The sequence below is a fragment of the Python bivittatus genome, unplaced genomic scaffold (assembly GCF_059951505.1).
Source record: "Python bivittatus isolate LINGU-HERP-01145 unplaced genomic scaffold, Pbiv_v1 ctg000020_np1212, whole genome shotgun sequence".
Taxonomy (NCBI): domain Eukaryota; kingdom Metazoa; phylum Chordata; class Lepidosauria; order Squamata; family Pythonidae; genus Python; species Python bivittatus.
The window spans coordinates 1,969,614-1,986,138 of NW_028277030.1; the positions used below are offsets into that span (position 1 = coordinate 1,969,614).

Here is a 16,525-nt window from a genome sequence, read left to right on the forward strand (position 1 = left end):
GCAGTACCTGTCTCTTTATTTACATTGGAGTAGTTCTTTTTTGAATTTTCTATATCTTTTTTTTCTTTTAGATGCATCTTGGATTTATGTTAATGCAGCTACCTGAAATGGTTAATCATAGTTCAATAAAAAGAGAAAAAAAACCCATCAGCTGCAAACTTTAAAAAATATATGCCATATCCAGTATATCAGGAAAAAAAAATAATGCAAAGCCTGGGAAATATGAGCTGGTCAGAATGTAAATACCACTTTCAAAACATTACACTTAACTGAAAAGAAAGGAATCCTATAAATAGCATTACATTAAAATAGAAAATTACACAATTTGTTTTAGAGGAAGAATACAGTTACCAAGTTTCTTACTCTTAAGCAAGTAAGCTACTGCCTACTACACAATCTGTGTATTTAACAATATTTCCATCAGAATAATATTTTCTTGATAAAGACATTGCCATATACATTAAAATATGTTCTGATATTTTTAATGTAAGGTCTGAGGTCACTTCATAAAAATTATTCCAAAAGAATGAATTCACTCAGTGAACTCAGATCAGGGTTTTTTTAATAGATCTCAGATGACAAAGAATAGAACATTTATGGTAAAAAATTCCAGGGCATCATGGAACGGAGAGTGAATCTCTGCTCCTATACCACAGCAGGAAAAAAAAAAGATGCTAGAAGGATCTTGTTCTTGTAATCCCCTGATCTCTGAGTCTCCTTCAGGACTCCACCTGTCATTCAAACTAATCTCTTTTTCAACCATAGAACTTTCAATACAAATGTAAACTATAACTAAGGCCATGAATTCATTCCAATATTCATAAAATTCATATTGGCAGATCCTAATATGAGTGAACTTAAGGAAGTCCATAAAAGAAAGTTTTCAACCTCCTCCTCTGCCACATTCCATATTGTCCAGAAGACCCTTTCCCAACTCCTAGAGAAGGGAGTGAAGACACAGGAAATGCACTGTCCATGAACTTCTTTATATTAACGTTTCTTAGGATTCAAGCCTTTGCCTACGTAGTACTTGGCATAGCAAGTTACATGTCCATAAGGTAACAATATACAATTTACAGGATACAGTAAATTCTTACATAGAAATTTTGGCTATATATGTAATTATGAGAAATTGTTTAAATTAAGCTCTATAAAATAGGATTCCCATAAAATGCATCATGCAAAGAATGACCCACTTCTCACAGCAGAGTTCCAGATAGAACCCAGGACCTGAAAATGTGATTTGTAATGTAGACTCTGGAAATAAGAACTTCATTTTGTGCTGTAAAGCACAGAGAGAGGTGCACAATTCAATTAAACAAATGAAAGTATAACTCTGAACTGGCTTTCATGGAAATAAGTCCTACTGAGATTAATGGATCTTATTCCCAGGTATATATGTATAGCAAACTACCCAAATCAAAGAGCAAGACCAAAGGATGCATTCAGCTTCACCGAGGAAGTATTACACAACCAGATGCAAGAATCATCAGACAGAGTCACCCATTTACAATGGCTCTTGTTTTTATGCAGACTTTTGTTATTCATGTCTGATGTCATACATTGTCAGCTCTCTGCTTCTGTTTAGAGAAATGCTGATTAAGCATCTACCATGTCTACCAATACAGACATGTGGAATTCACAAGCTGTTTCTTCTTCTTTATTAACTTTGATCAGTTGTTTCAAGTATGCCAGTCTGCTGAATAAAGAGGTATCTGTATCTCCCCTTTCTGTCACAGCCTGAATAGAGAGAAGCATAAAATATTTTCAAAATCAAAGTAAATAAGCAGTAAGGAAAAGTGACAAATACCTAGAGACGTGGACAGGATAAAATGTATGTAAGAAACCCAGGCTATATATGTTGGACCAACCCAGTTAATCGCTAATATTTCCAAACATGTTGAGACGTTTTGCATTCAAACAAACATAAGCAGCAGCTATTTTTTAGCTCTTTTTGCTCAGCGCAGAAAAGAAGGAACTGAGCAAGCAGGAACACAAAATCAATAGTTTGTATTATTGTCGTCGTCGTTGGTCGCACAGTCATCCAGATGTTCAGACTGGATTTGGCATTTTTATCCACCTATCAAGTCCTTCTCAAGGACCTGGGACAGGCAGATGTTGTTTGATGGGGTTAAAGGTATCACTGGAGTATGTAAGCTGTTCCAAGTAAAGCTGCCTTTTGCAATTGACTGATGGTGACTTTGTCAATACTGATGGTCTTCAAGTGGTGCTCCAGATGTTTTGGGATTGCACCCAAGGCACCTATTCCTATTGGTACTACCTTTGCTTTCTTTTGCCACAGTCGTTCTATTTCTATTTGCAGGTCTTTGTATTCTGAGATTTTCTCTGGTTCTTTCTCTTCTGTTCTACTGTCTCCACGTATTGCAGTGTCCACTATCCAGACTTTTTTGTCTTTCTTATCAACAGTTAAGTCTGGGTGGTTGTGTGGCAGGGGCTTGTCTGTCTGAACTCTAAAGTCCCAGAGCGCTTTAGCTGCTTCATTTTCTGTTACTTTGTCTGTTTTGTGGCCCCTCCAGTTCCTGCTTGTAGGCAAATGGTATTTCTTGCAGATATTCCCATGCACCATTGTTGCTACTTTGTCATGCTGCTGCTGTTGTGGTTGTTGTTGTTATTCTCTCTCTTTCTACTTTTCAGGTATTTTAATTTTTGTTAAATTTGCTTCATCTATCTCTTATTTCCTTTTATCAACATACACACCCGTAGAGTAATAATACAATGGAGATCTTAATATTAAGTAATTAGTTTCCGACCAAAACTATTGTCATAGTACTACTTTGATATGAAATGCAGTGGTTCTTTTTTAATGTTATACTCAATTTTGGATGAAAAGTTAAATAATTACGGTCACTCATGCCCTGGTCCCCTCCCAGCTGGATTACTGCAATGTGCTCCACGTGGGGCTACCCTTGAAGAGTATCCAGAAGCTACAGCTGGTGCAGAATGCTGCGGCGCAGACAGTTCTGAATGCCCCTAGGGGGGCACATATAACACCGCTGTTACGCGAGCTGCATTGGTTGCCAGTTTGCTTCCGGGTCCAATTCAAGGTGTTGGTTATCACCTTTAAAGCCCTTCATGGCACAGGACCAGGTTATCTGAGGAGCTGTCTCGCCTGTAATATCAGCCTCCCCCACTGGGGCCGGCAGAAGGGGCATGTTGCAGACCCCACCAGTCAAGGAATTTTGACTGGTGGGATCTGGGAAGAGCGCCTTTTCTGCTGTGGCCCCCACTCTATGGAAAGACCTGCCTCCCAAGGTGCGGTGTGCCCCCACCCTCACGGCCTTCAGGAAAGGGGTGAAATCCTGGCTAAGCCAGAAGACCTGGGGGACGGATGGGGGCTCGCACCAGTGGAGGTGGCTTGTGGGGTGACTGACTTTGCCCCCTCCGTCATCTTGAATGTTTTTAGTATTTTGTATAGGGTTTGTTTTTTTATAATTGATTCTTAATGGATTAATTAGTTTTAATTATTTATGGGGTATTTTTAATTGTTGTCGGGGCTTTGATTTTAACTGTGAGCCGTCCAGAGTCACCCGTTGGGGGAGATGGGTGGCATACAAATTTAATAATGAAGAAATAAATAAAATTAATTTTATGCTTGCAATATTGATATCCTGAAATTCTACTAATATTGATAATTTTTTTCTTCTTATTTTCAATGCTTCAAGCTTTGTAAATAATATAACGTTCATAATTTTTAATAATACTACATAAATAATATTCCAGTGAAATCTTCATTGGAATAATACAATGTATCAAGATTTATAACATTACAAGAAAAGGAAAAAATATAACCATAAACAAAAAAAAAGGAAAGACGGAACTGAGGAAGCAGCAGGAATGCCAGCAGTAGAGTCAACCTCCATACCTCTTATGCACATTGCCATACCTTGTATTAGTGTAATGCCTAAATAAGATTTTAACTGAACACCAGTTTCGAACACATGCCCAAAATAAATCGTGTTCAGATTATGAAAATACATTTTAAAAAATCACCACGAATAGTGAGGTAAACAGATTAAGAGAGTTATTTTGGCAGCATTATTAGAGCCCCATCCCTTTCTATGTGTGTGAAACACCGACATGTATACAAAAGGGGTGGGGCATCAATCGTCCTGCCGCTGTTGCCATCTTGACATTTTTACTACCCCCTGTAGATGCTGCCAACCACTATATAATATAAGCTATCATAAAAAATGACAACCCTATATCTAGAAAATAGGAATATGCTTTGGATCTTGCCACAATTTTATACAATCTTATCTGATGCTGATTCTGCCTATGACTGAGTTATGTCCCATACCCTTCCCCAACTAAATCAATCATCCAATATTAATTGACAAGGACAGCACTATGGATTAAATACAGTGCTTCACCTGGGCCATGAGATTGCTCCTTGCTGGTCACATCCAACTCAAATTGGGTGGTTATGATGTAGCCACAATACAAGGCCTAATCGTGGTAGCTTCACGGCAATATAAGTGCCTGGTCAACAGTTTGCTGGGGATACCCAAGAAGCTGATTGGGCAAATTAGTGTTATTGTTTCTAGCTCCTTCCTTAAAGATTGGAACGGAAACTGACTTGTGCCAGTCCTCAAAGATCTAAAGAGAACGGTCAATGGAGGTGAATAGAGAGCCCAATATTGGAGCCCACCACCATTTTCTGAATTGTCAATAGTGGCCTTGTACACAACCCTAACCCAAAGTCAGGCACATCTGAGCTTCCCCACAGAAAATTCAGAAATTCAGTCAGTTATAAATACTCCTTGTAAATACCATCAGTTCAATATTGTACATGTTTTATTTTATTTTACAGGTTACCTCTGGGCTTCTTGATTTTGGAGTTCTGGCCAATGGTTGACTAATCTGGAGCACAGGTACTACAGTTTCAGGAAGATAAAGAGGCAGAGACAAGGAGTCCTGGAGTGTCTCAGAATCTTTAACTAACAGCTGCTGCAGCTGTTCATCAAACCTAGACAAAACACAATGAAACACAAACAAAAAAATTGATTACTTTTCATGAGAGTTCAACAAAGGTTTGTTACACATGCTGCTCCCAGGTTCGGCTTATGGTCACTCACTCACACACTCACACCCTGTTGAGGGACGCGGATCTTGTCAGCCCCCCTCGCTTTCTACCTGGGTTTTCCAGATAGGTGCAGCTGGAGCAGACAGACACACAGCCCTGGTCAACAGCGGGGAAATAATTGGGGATACACACAAATCACTTCCAAACGAACATTGAGGCACAAGAGGTTCTTTGTAATACACGGAGACCCAGTGAATTTAAAGTAACAGCAAAACTTTACTGGTTCCAAGGTACATTTGGTCTTTCACACACACACGTACCCACGTCCTTCCCAACTAGGCTGCCAGGCACTAGCTAGAGGGACGGAAGCCGGCAAGTCTGGATCCAAAGGTGACTCAGATGACTAAGACGACTCAGACGACTCCGAGTGGGTGGGCTTTGGGACCCCTTTTATCCCCAAAAGTCCTTGCTAGGTTGATTTACAAGTTGATGGGATTGGGGTGAGGGCTTCCATGTGCTCAGGCCCAACTTCCTCTTTCTGGTTCAGGTCCTTTGTTTTTTCCTTAACGACTTGCTTCCTTCTTATCTACCTCCCTGAAGGGATCTCATAGACAAGATTCCTGGCTTTTGTCCTCTCTGCTTATGTGCCTGCTTCATCTTTAGGTTATGGCAGCTTCAGCCTAGTCTCACAGGTTCAAAAGGATTAATGATGGATTAAGACCCATCATCATTCCAAAAAGGCAGGGATCGCAGGACATTTCAAAAATAAAGATACTTGAAGTTTAGCATCCTGCAGCCTCACATTCAATGGCCAAGCAACAAAAAAGGAGACAGGGAAAGGAAATTGATATATGAAAGGATGCAGCACAACTGAAGCATAAAACTGGAACCGAATCACGCAAACAAGGGTATGGTTTAGATTTCTCCCTCAAACCAAACAAAACCAAAGTGACCGATCTTCCCTTCTCAGGTGAGAAGGCAGCTCTGAATGAAATGTGTATCAGCTAGCTTCACTGGTATGGCAGGCTGAGATTAGAAATGGAAAAACACATCAGAGATGATGAGCTTCTAGGCTAATAGGCAAGAAGTGTGCTATAGAGCAGACCACTTTCACCTCTGAAGATGCCAGCCACAGTTGCTGGCAAAACGTCAGGACACCAAATAATTAGATCATGGCCTGTTAGTCCAGAAGCTCATTACCACTGAATTGGCGCTGGCCGTAAAAGCCTACATCAATATATCAAAGAACTCTTCTTCAAAATGAAATCTGTGGCAAAGCTAAGGTATCTACTGGGGTTGACTGAATTGTCACCCTTCAAATCTGTAGAAAAATGGCAATAGTAGGGGATGCAGTGGGAATGGGTAAAACATATTTGTGGTTCAACCCCTAATCAGGACCTGAAAGTAGGATAGGAAAACGCTTCTTAAGACCCACTTCTGCATGGTCAAGCAACCTGGGGAGAGAGGTCACTGGACCTCCTTGGGTTAATGCGGTGCAATACAACTTCTTGGGTCAATAGTAAGGTATATTGAGATTCTGTTCTCTAAATCTCAGTTGCAGTTGGCAGGGTTTCATTATGGTTGGCAGGATCAAGATATAAAGCTTGAGTTAAAGAAGTTGCATTAACTGGAAGAAATCAGCCCACATGCAGTAATGAAGCAGTGCTGAGAATGATGGCTAAGCTGCTGCTTTGTGCTTGAAATACTTTGCCTTGAATAGGCTAATCTATTCCCAGGAAGGCAGGAGAACAAGTGGCCCAGATTTTTATCCAAATGCCTCTCTAACACATTATTCCTTCCAGTCTTTTTCATGGCAAAGCTGGAATTAAATGTAACTGAGAAAAGACAATAATAGAACAAACGTATTTTGAATTCAAAAGTTTTGGACCAAAAATGGTAAAGATGATCTCCTGCTCGCTGTAAAAGGTGAGCTTAATTTGAGAATGAAGGACAGATCTAGTCATTATCTCCTTGCTGAACACGAGGTAATGGGCTGTGAGATAACCTTGGAAGACAGGAGGAAAAGCCGCAGCCTAGACAAGGGTCTGATAAACAAAATCTCAGCCCCGAGGAGGAATGCGGGTGGAGTAAGCATCTCAGAAGGGACCCTCCCTAGTTCTCTGGAAAGTAAAGGCTGGGGAGGGGGGAAGCATTTCAGACTTGCAAGGTTCTGTTACTGAAACCTTACAATAAAGGTAGTATTAGTACTCGTGGTTTTGGTTTCCTGTCTGGACCACCTCGAACGGCTGACACACACACAGGACAACTGGACTATTAATAGCTCCTTATTCACCACACCTGCCGTGATGCTGGAGCTTCTGCAATTAATACAAGGCAATCTAATTTTTCTTTTTTTAATATAAATGTTATTAAAAGTTTTAAAACGAAAGTAAAAACTAACACAAACTAATACAAAGTAAAGAAAGAAAAGAGAAGAAAAAAGAAGACAGAAAGTAAACAACAAAGGTGCAAAATAAAACTATAAAAAGAAATGGAAAGAAGCAGCTTCTGATTTCCTCTGCACCAAATACAAGTATAATTACAAAATTAACTCTTACTCTGTGGTTACAAAAACACCCTCTCTTTTTTCTACTACCTAATATTTTCTAATCATCCAAACCACAAATCAAAAAGGAAATCTAATTTTTCTCTTTGTCCTTCCAAATGTAGTTTCACGAGATCCACTCCTACACATAGAGATTTACCAATCACCAGAGTATCAAGACTCTGTCATTGCCACCCTTGTTTCCAGGACTCAATCCACAAATCAAATTTATGAAACACCCTAGAAAACCATTTTCCGGTTATGCACGTGTAAAGATAGAGTTTGATTCCACAGGCGTAAACCAGATACTTCTCCTACATGGTGGGTTAAACATGGGCTTACACCTAACACACTTTGTTTACAGGTGATTGTACTGCCCTCTGTCCTGACTAGAATGGGAAAGAAGTCTATTCTACAGATTCCTTAGAGGAGCATTCTTGTTGAATACTTCTGTCATTATTACCCTGTTTCAAATGACATGTTCTCAAAGTCATCGGGAATTCACTCTATTTTCTTTGAGATTTTATCTTTTAAACTTACATTTTTGGTGACAATCAACTCTTCTGGGCAAGTCTTTCAGATCTCCGCAAGGACCCAAGTTGACCCAAGAAAGAAGTAGAATGGGGAAAAGACACAAAGCCTACCTCTTGGCCAGGGAATAATCATAAGCATCTTTAGCTTCTGTCTCTGATATATTATCAAGTTATATAATGAAGAAGATATAGTATCTTCTTTATGATATAACTTGACAATCTGCTGCTGTGCTTTGAGATGAAGAAGTTAATTTCAATTTTGAAGATGGAGAACTGTTTAGGAATCCGTTCTCCTGGGTCTTGAGGGGGACTCCAGAAATCCACCTCCACTTCAGGCAATCCTTGAATATGTGCTTCAATTGAAGTTACATTACATATGCCCATGAAAAAAGAGCCATGGCCTCTACCCGAAGGGAGCAAGATATCATCCTGCTTTGGTTAGTCATTGGAGATTTCATTGACACATCTTTCTGTACAATCACCACAGAAGATTGGTGCCAAGCCATCTGCAGGCATTATTGTTTATATTCTCTGACTCTTACGTGTTAAAAGGTGGCAAGGGCCCCAGACAGTTTGAGCCTCACTGTAGACCCAACGTTCTAGGAGATGCTGCACCACTAAATGTCAGCTTCAGGTGTACATACATTACCATTTGGTGGGTATCTCAATCTGAAAAGATGCAGATCGGTATACCTTTCTCTCTCTTTCTCTGTAACTCTCTTAAGATTTATTCAGTAAAATACTTTTTGGCATTTCACCTTGGTCTGAGCCTATTATCTTAAAATCCTGAAGAAGCTGCTGTCTCCTGGCTGGCAACACCCTGTCATGACAAATGTTCAAAGAAAAGTCTAACATATGATATGGACAGCACAGGTTCTTTGTATGAATCCTTTCCACACTTTTCTAATATATATTTTCTTCCTCACCATCTTTTTCAACTTTCCTTCTTCCTTCCATATTATTCCTCTATTATTCCTCTTGCAACACTATGCATTTATTGATTGGATTGGATGCCACCCAACTCCAAGCAACTAGAATATTAGAACTAGAACTAAATGAATGAATGAATACTGAGTCCTGTCATTTTATGGTTTTTGCTGTTCTTTCTATCCACACATATTCCCATTCTCAGCACCTCTCAAAGATGGAAGTCTTTACCTCTTATTCTCTGCTTTTTCCAGCTGGAGCTTAGCAGACAGGCACTCTGGGAGAAAATCTACTTCTGAAGTTGCCAGTGTCAGATCTGTACCAGAAATATTGAGTTCCTTGTTGTTTTTAATTCCTTGGCTGACACAGTGTTCAGCTGGAGACAATAGAGGGGAATATAGTTTTGCAGAAGTCTTTCGTTTAGACCTAGAAGAGAAGAAAACATAGCTGCTGTTGTTGTTGATGACGATGACAGTGATGGTGATGAAAATGTGTATGCCACCCGACTCTCAATGACTCCAGACAGCTCACAGGTAAAAACATTAAGGAAGAAAAGCCAATAAGAGATAAAATAAAAGAATAAAAGACGGCAAGGATTACAAGAACCAGAAGGAAGGAAGAAGAAACAAACCCACACAATCCAAGAGGGCCTCACTCGCTCTCGCCAAAGCCCTGGGCAAAGAACCAGTCTTTAGGGCCCTTGGAAACACCAGCGGGAGGAGGGGGCGGGCATCCAGATCTCAGGGGGAACCTTATTCCAGAGGGCAGGCGCTGCTACAAAGAAGGCATACTTCTGGGGTCCTGATCGAGGGCACAGTTTAATTGAAGGAACCCAGAGCACGCCAACTCTGCAGGATCAAATCAGCCGGGCAGATAACCATGGGAGACAGGCAGTCCCTCCCGTAACCAGGGCCTATGCCATGTAGGGCTTTATAAGTAACAACCAGCACCTTGAATCGCACCTGGAAGCAAACAGATAACCAGTGCAGTTTGCAAATCAGAGGCGTTAATATGGGCACACTGAGGCATTTTGGTATGCTTGGGCATTACCAAAATACCAGTGCATTCACGACAGATAGGGTTTTAGTAAGTCTTACAGTGTGAAAAGCAGCAACCTATATAGAATGATGAGCAACCCAATGCTTCCCCAAATCCCTAAGTGAGAGAGCAGGAAGGTAAGAACCTTTCTTAATTACCTCCAGCACCCGGTATCTGCAAGCATCCTGGCTTTAAAGAGAGAAATTCCACTGAGCTACCATCGTTAAGCTATGGTACACAACACTTCCTTATGTTTGTCCTTAGTTGAGTATCAACTGCTTTCTCCTGATGACTGAGTTCTCGCATGAAGTAACCGACCAATAATGAACCATACATACTCAATGTGACACCAGAAATAGAAAGGCAACATAAAAATATGGCAGGGCATTTTCTGGGAGACTGGATCTGTGTACTGAGTCAATATCAATAATGGCTGATAACAGTATTGAGAGCTTAAAGATGAAAACAGGAGAGATCTTCATCACCTTGCCTTACAACCGCTAAATATATCCTTTGCTTTTGGGGTACCAATGAGATCCAAGCACAAGTTGGTGGTTACAACAGCCATAGCAATTAACAAGGTTATAACTCCACAGATGAGCTCAGTGCGATGATAGAAACCTGGGCAAGAATAAATCAACTGAATCTGATCTATAACCCTACATTCCTTTTAATAGCAGCCAAAACTACCATTTGGAATACTTGTCAGCAGTAACATCACATTCATAAAGCGATAAGATTTAATTTTTCATTTGGCAGTTACAAAAGTATTCAGTTACTGTCAAGACAATCGTGCAGAAAATCAGCACATTTCATAGATATGAGAAAGAGTTAAACAGGATGACTACAGGGTCCCATGAGACAAGGATTGATCAACTTGAAGACTCCAATAAGAAATGTACAAAGAAATGGAGGATCATCCAAGTCTTTTTAATGTAAAGCAAGATCAGCCTCTGGTAGCCTTTATGGAAAAAAAATGAGGTTTTTTCAGTGCAATCTTATCACACATGTGTTTCATCCAAAATTGAACTTCAGATCAGATACAGTTAAATTCCTTAAATCAACAACCCAGACTGTGCAACAAAAACTAAAATTCTCAGAGGATAATATTCTTTTCAATTATATACATAGTACATAGATTTTGACAACTGGACAACGTAAATAGATTCTCTGTGCCCTTACTATGGCTAAAAGACTGATATTGCAGCATTGGAAAGATAAATGTATGGCCCCATTTACTCAATGGATTTTAGACCTGATTACACTTGCCGCCTACCAGTGGTTATGTCAACTTGTCCAAAATGGCAGGCCTCCAAATAATTTCATAAGTATTTTAAAAACCATTTGCAATGGTGGAGCTAAAAATTACATTACAGTACCATGCAAAAGTTTTAGGCAGGTGTGAAAAAATGCTGTAAAGTAAGAATGCTTTCAAAAATATAGATTGTAATTGTTTATGTTTATCAAGTTACAAAATGCAAAGTGAGCGAACAGAAGAAAAACCCAAATCAAATCAATATTTGGTGTGACTACCCTTTGGCTTCAAACCAGCATCAATTCTTACACTTGCACACTTTGTACACTTGCACAAAATCAGGGATCTTGTAGGATTAGACTCAGGTGTATGATTAACCAATTATACCAAACAGGTGCTAATGATCATCAATTTCATATGTAGGTTGAAACACAGTCATTAACTGAAACAGAAACAGCTGTGTAGGAGGCTTAAAACTGGGTGAGGAACAGCCAAACTCTGCTACTAAGGTGAGGTTGTGGAAGACAGTTTCATGTCACAGATTATACACCATGGCAAGACTGAGCACAGCAACAAGACACAAGGTAGTTATACTGCATCAGCAAGGTCTCTCCCAGGCAAAAATTTCAAAGCAGACTGGGGTTTCAAGATGTGCTGTTCAAACTCTTTTGAAGAAGCACAAAGAAATGGGCAACATTGAGAACCGTAGATGCAGTGGTCGGCCAAGGAAACTTAATGCAGCAGATGGAAGACCATCATGCTTTCTTCCCTTTGACATTGGAAGATGTCCAGCAGTGCCATCAGCACAGAGCTGGTGGAAACCAGTGGGACCCAGGTACACCCATCTACTGTCTGGAGAAGTCTGGCCAGAAGTGGTCTTCATGGAAGAATTGCGGCCAAAAAGCCATACCTCCGACGTGGAAACAAGGCTAAGTGACTCAACTACGCACAAAAACATAGGAACTGGGGTGCAGAAAAATGGCAGCAGATGCTCTGGACTGATGAGTCAAAATTTGAAATATTTGGCTGTAGCAGGAAGCAGTTTGTTGGCTGGAGAGCGGTAATGAATGTCTGCAGGCAACAGTGAAGCATGGTGGAGCTTCCTTGCAAGTCTGGGGCTGCATTTCTGCAAATGGAGTTGGAGATTTGGTCAGGATCAGTGGTGTCCTCAATGCTGAGAAATACAGGGAGATACTTATCCATCATGCCATGCCATCAGCGAGGTGTGTGATTGGCCCCAATTTATTCTGCAACAGGACAATGACCCCAAACATATATCCAATGTCATTAAGAACTATCTTCAGCATAAAGAAGAACAAGGAGTCCTGGAAGTGATGGTTTGGCCCCCACAGAGCCCTAATTTCAACATCACTGAGTCTGTCTGGGATTACATGAAGAGACAGAAGGATTTGAGGCAGCCTACATCCACAGGAGATCTGTGGTTAGTTCTCCAAGATGTTTGGAACAACCTACCTGCCGAGCTCCTTCAAAAACTATGTGCAAGCGTACCTAGAAGAATTGATGCTGTTTTGGAGACAAAGGGTGGTCACACCAAATATTGATTTGATTTGGGTTTTTCTTCTGTTTGCTCACCTTGCATTTTGTAAATTGATAAACATAAACAATTACAATTTTTTTTTTAAAGCATTCTTACTTTACAGCATTTTTTCACACCTGCCTAAAACTTTTGCACAGTACCGTGTATATAGGAAATTTGGTAAAATGCAATTACATTCAAATTGAGCAAATTAAACACTTTGAGCTGGGCACCAGGAAGTGGCTACTTCTTTTCAAGCAAGTGTAAAGGTAGATAAAATGCCTACATTATGGAAATAGTCACACGTAGCATTGATGAAACTGGGCAAAGATTCTTCATTTCATGCAGTACCACTTGTGCAAAATTATACTCATCACAAACTCAGGCAAGTGTGATACATCACTGAGGCCCCCCCGCTTGACAGTGCCTGTCACGGCCACATAGGGCTGTTAAATAACAGAGATGTTTATGGGCTTGCTATATCCATAAATGGCACACCAGCTTTAGCAACCCATGCTTATTTTGATCGCAGGAAATTGGCTTGTTTAGTTATAAAGAGTATAAACACATTTTCAAATGCTATAGCTCTCCTAAATTAAGAGCAGGAACAGCTAAGAACAGCTATCTTGCAAAAGAGATTGCCCACTGACTTTATGTTGTGCAAAATGGCCCGTGGGTGTGAGGAATTTCCAGGTATGTGCTGCTTTAACCTGATGGACAGCTCCTTATGAGTAAAAGCCACTGTGCAAGATTTAAGGAATCTAGCAAAGCAGGTTACAGAACAAGCTTCCAGTACTTTATGGAACTGGCTCATCTCTTGGTTGCCTGGGACAGGCTGGTTGCGAAATTTGGCATTAGGATATCTAGCTCTTCTGGCTGTTATCATTTTATAACTTTGCACTGGGCAATGTTTAATAGGTTTTTTCAGCAATTGCTTCCAGAAGAGTGTAAGGCTAAATCCAGTTCTCTTCTCTGACCTGAATTTTGCTCTCCGAGATGGCAAAAGGGGGGGAGATCTGTGACGGAAATACATCTTTAGGTGAAGAAAGTAAGTTTTTAGAGGCTCCAGATGAATGGGAGCACCTTGATAGAATTGAAACATAAAAGAATGTGCAGCACCCTTAGAGCTGGTGTGAACTAGGCTGGTTTAAAGACCTTATCACAACATCCCCATAGCAACCAAGGCATCTGGCTTGAAGAAGGATGCGTTCTTCCTGGCATCTGGCAACTTGACTTGATTTGTTGCTTAGTACAGAAAGACCTACTACTTACTTATGTATGCCTGCATCATCATATGAATATCAATGTGTGCATCTTTTTCCCTTCCCCTTTTCTGAAATGTATAAATATCAGTGCATCTCTTTTGCCTGCAGGGGTGTCTCTCACTATCCCTTGGTGGGGTCCCCTCCAGTACGTACTGTTTAATAAACCTTGCAGTGAAGCCCTGATTATTTTGCTTTTGGGTCCTGAGTTTTGATTCCACACTGATTTGTAGACAGTATTGTGTGATCACTGGGGGTTGGTGCTGTTGTAGAGATGAGAGAGGCAGCATTTAGAATTGTCCATTTGTAATAAACATAGAATTGGCCATTTTCATCACTACTGGGCATTTCTAATTGAGCCAACTGACCAGAATCCTAAAATATGGTGCCTTGATAATCATCATTTCAGATCCCTCCACTTCTACCCTGATATTTACACATTTTGCCCTAAAGCGCATCATATTACATTTTCTTTTCTTAATATTTATTTATTCCTGAATAAGGGTGTCTGATCCCAAAGAAAGGGAAGGGACTCAAGGCAGTAATAGTAATAAAAATAATGGCTTATTTCCAAGCCCAGCTACACTTGGTAGAGTTCTGAGGAGGAAAGCAGTTAAACAGATATGTGTTGTTCATAAATACAGTCCATACACAAAAAGACAATCCTACCTTTCTTGATTTTGTTGGATCTCCTTCTGAGTTTTTAATCTGGCTTCCTCCCACGAGCAAGGACAGATGAATTTTTGCAATTGCTCCTTTAAAAAGTATGTGTGTATCTGTCCATCTTTACTCACAGCTTCTAAAAGATGAAAAAACACACAACCACCATGAAGTTAATAGCAGGCAGTTTTCCAAGTTCATCACAATGTATTTATTATGTATTTTTTTATTTATTTGTTTATATACCTTGCCCGACTCCCAGTGACTTTATTGTTAAAATTAATTTTTTTTCAATTTACACAGAATGCAAACTTGAATCCTTAACTAAACAAGAAGAAAAACAACACATCTCTCTGGGAATGAGTATCTTTTTATCCTTTTCTTTAGCCTATGGGTTTAATGTAGATATAGGATATGGACCGGAGAGTTCACTTGTTCTACTTTTCTACCCCACCCATCAAATAAATTCCAAGGAAAGTTTAGAATACAAGAAATAATAATAAAAGTATCTAACACAGAATAATATAAAACAGTACAGACTTTTACTTCTTCACTTACCGTGAAAGTGATAAAGAAATCTTAGTATGCTTAACTGATTTGTATAGAAGGAATACAGCAGAATTTTTCATGAATCAAGTTTTGCACAAAATAAAGTAGAAAAATCATTTGATTTAAAAGAAAAGAAGGAAATAAATAAGCTTCAAAGTTTTAATGTAAGTTATTATTTCAGTTTTTTTATTAACTTATGCTACGAACTAGTTGATTTAATCTTAATGGCATAAACACTTGTTTTTCTAAATATGAATCCAACTTATATTTTGATTTTTTTTTTTAATTATCAGCATTTAAAAACAAGATAAACCAAAAGGTTGAACACATAAACATCTTCACCAGGCAGCACCATGAGATTTCTAGAGCATAAAACCAACGTCTCCCAAAGGCTTCAGTATGGCTCTAGAGCTTCTGAAAGTTGTCACTGAAGTAATTTTTACATGGGGGGGGGGGAATAGTAAATAATAATTCATTTAACTCTAATTATAGGCAAATAGAAATTATGTTTCATTAATATTTTGTCTCAAGCCCATCCACTTTTTTTTTAATATCAGCCTGGAAAAGATTGTGCACTCCTGATTAGCATGGGCATTTCACAAGCCAGAACATTATTACCAAAAATGTCTTCTGAGGAACTCTGCAACTCAGATGGTGGGGACAAAATAACTCTTCAAAGGAACTCTTCTGTTCCTAAATAGTCTTTAAAAGGTCAAAAATGGCATTTTGAACTGAACATGGAAATACATCAGGAGTATTAACAAAATTGGATGAAAAGTCCCCTTCCTCCTTAGCTACCTAAAAGTTTTATTTTGAGCTTAATCAGTTTCCAAGCTCTTTTCAAAGGGAGTTCAACAGATGTATCCAGCCAGAGCCAGCTGAAATGCCAATCTGAGCAGTGAAGTACATAAGAATGTAAAAACAGCCCTGCGGGATGAGGCCGAAGCTTATCTCAGTTCCAAATTTTGTCGGTCAACTGGTCAACCAGATGTTCCTGGGGCACTCATAAGCAGGAGACCCTAACCCCATTCCTGTTGGTTTCCTGCAGCGAGTATTTGGGGGCACACTGCCTCCAAACTGGAGGTAACACTGAAAGTTCAAGACTAATAGCCCTTGAAGCCCTGGTGTTTTCAGTGGGAGAAGCATTTAAGAGGGTGAATCCCTTTCTCCACACT

General features: G+C 39.7%; 1 protein-coding gene across 1 annotated transcript in view; it reads right to left on the reverse strand.

Moving 5' to 3' along the window:
• Positions 1 to 660: 660 nt before the first annotated feature.
• MCM3AP (minichromosome maintenance complex component 3 associated protein) overlaps positions 661 to 16,525 on the reverse strand; it is a 63,816-nt gene continuing 47,951 nt past the window's right edge. Inside the window, exons 26-29 of the mRNA XM_007432156.4 lie at positions 14,811 to 14,940; positions 9,281 to 9,475; positions 4,837 to 4,987; positions 661 to 1,740 (exon numbers count right to left, since the gene is read on the reverse strand). Of these exons, the coding sequence (XP_007432218.1) occupies positions 1,600 to 1,740; positions 4,837 to 4,987; positions 9,281 to 9,475; positions 14,811 to 14,940 (617 nt within the window). The 3' untranslated portion in view covers positions 661 to 1,599. The remainder of the gene's footprint in view (positions 1,741 to 4,836; positions 4,988 to 9,280; positions 9,476 to 14,810; positions 14,941 to 16,525) is intronic.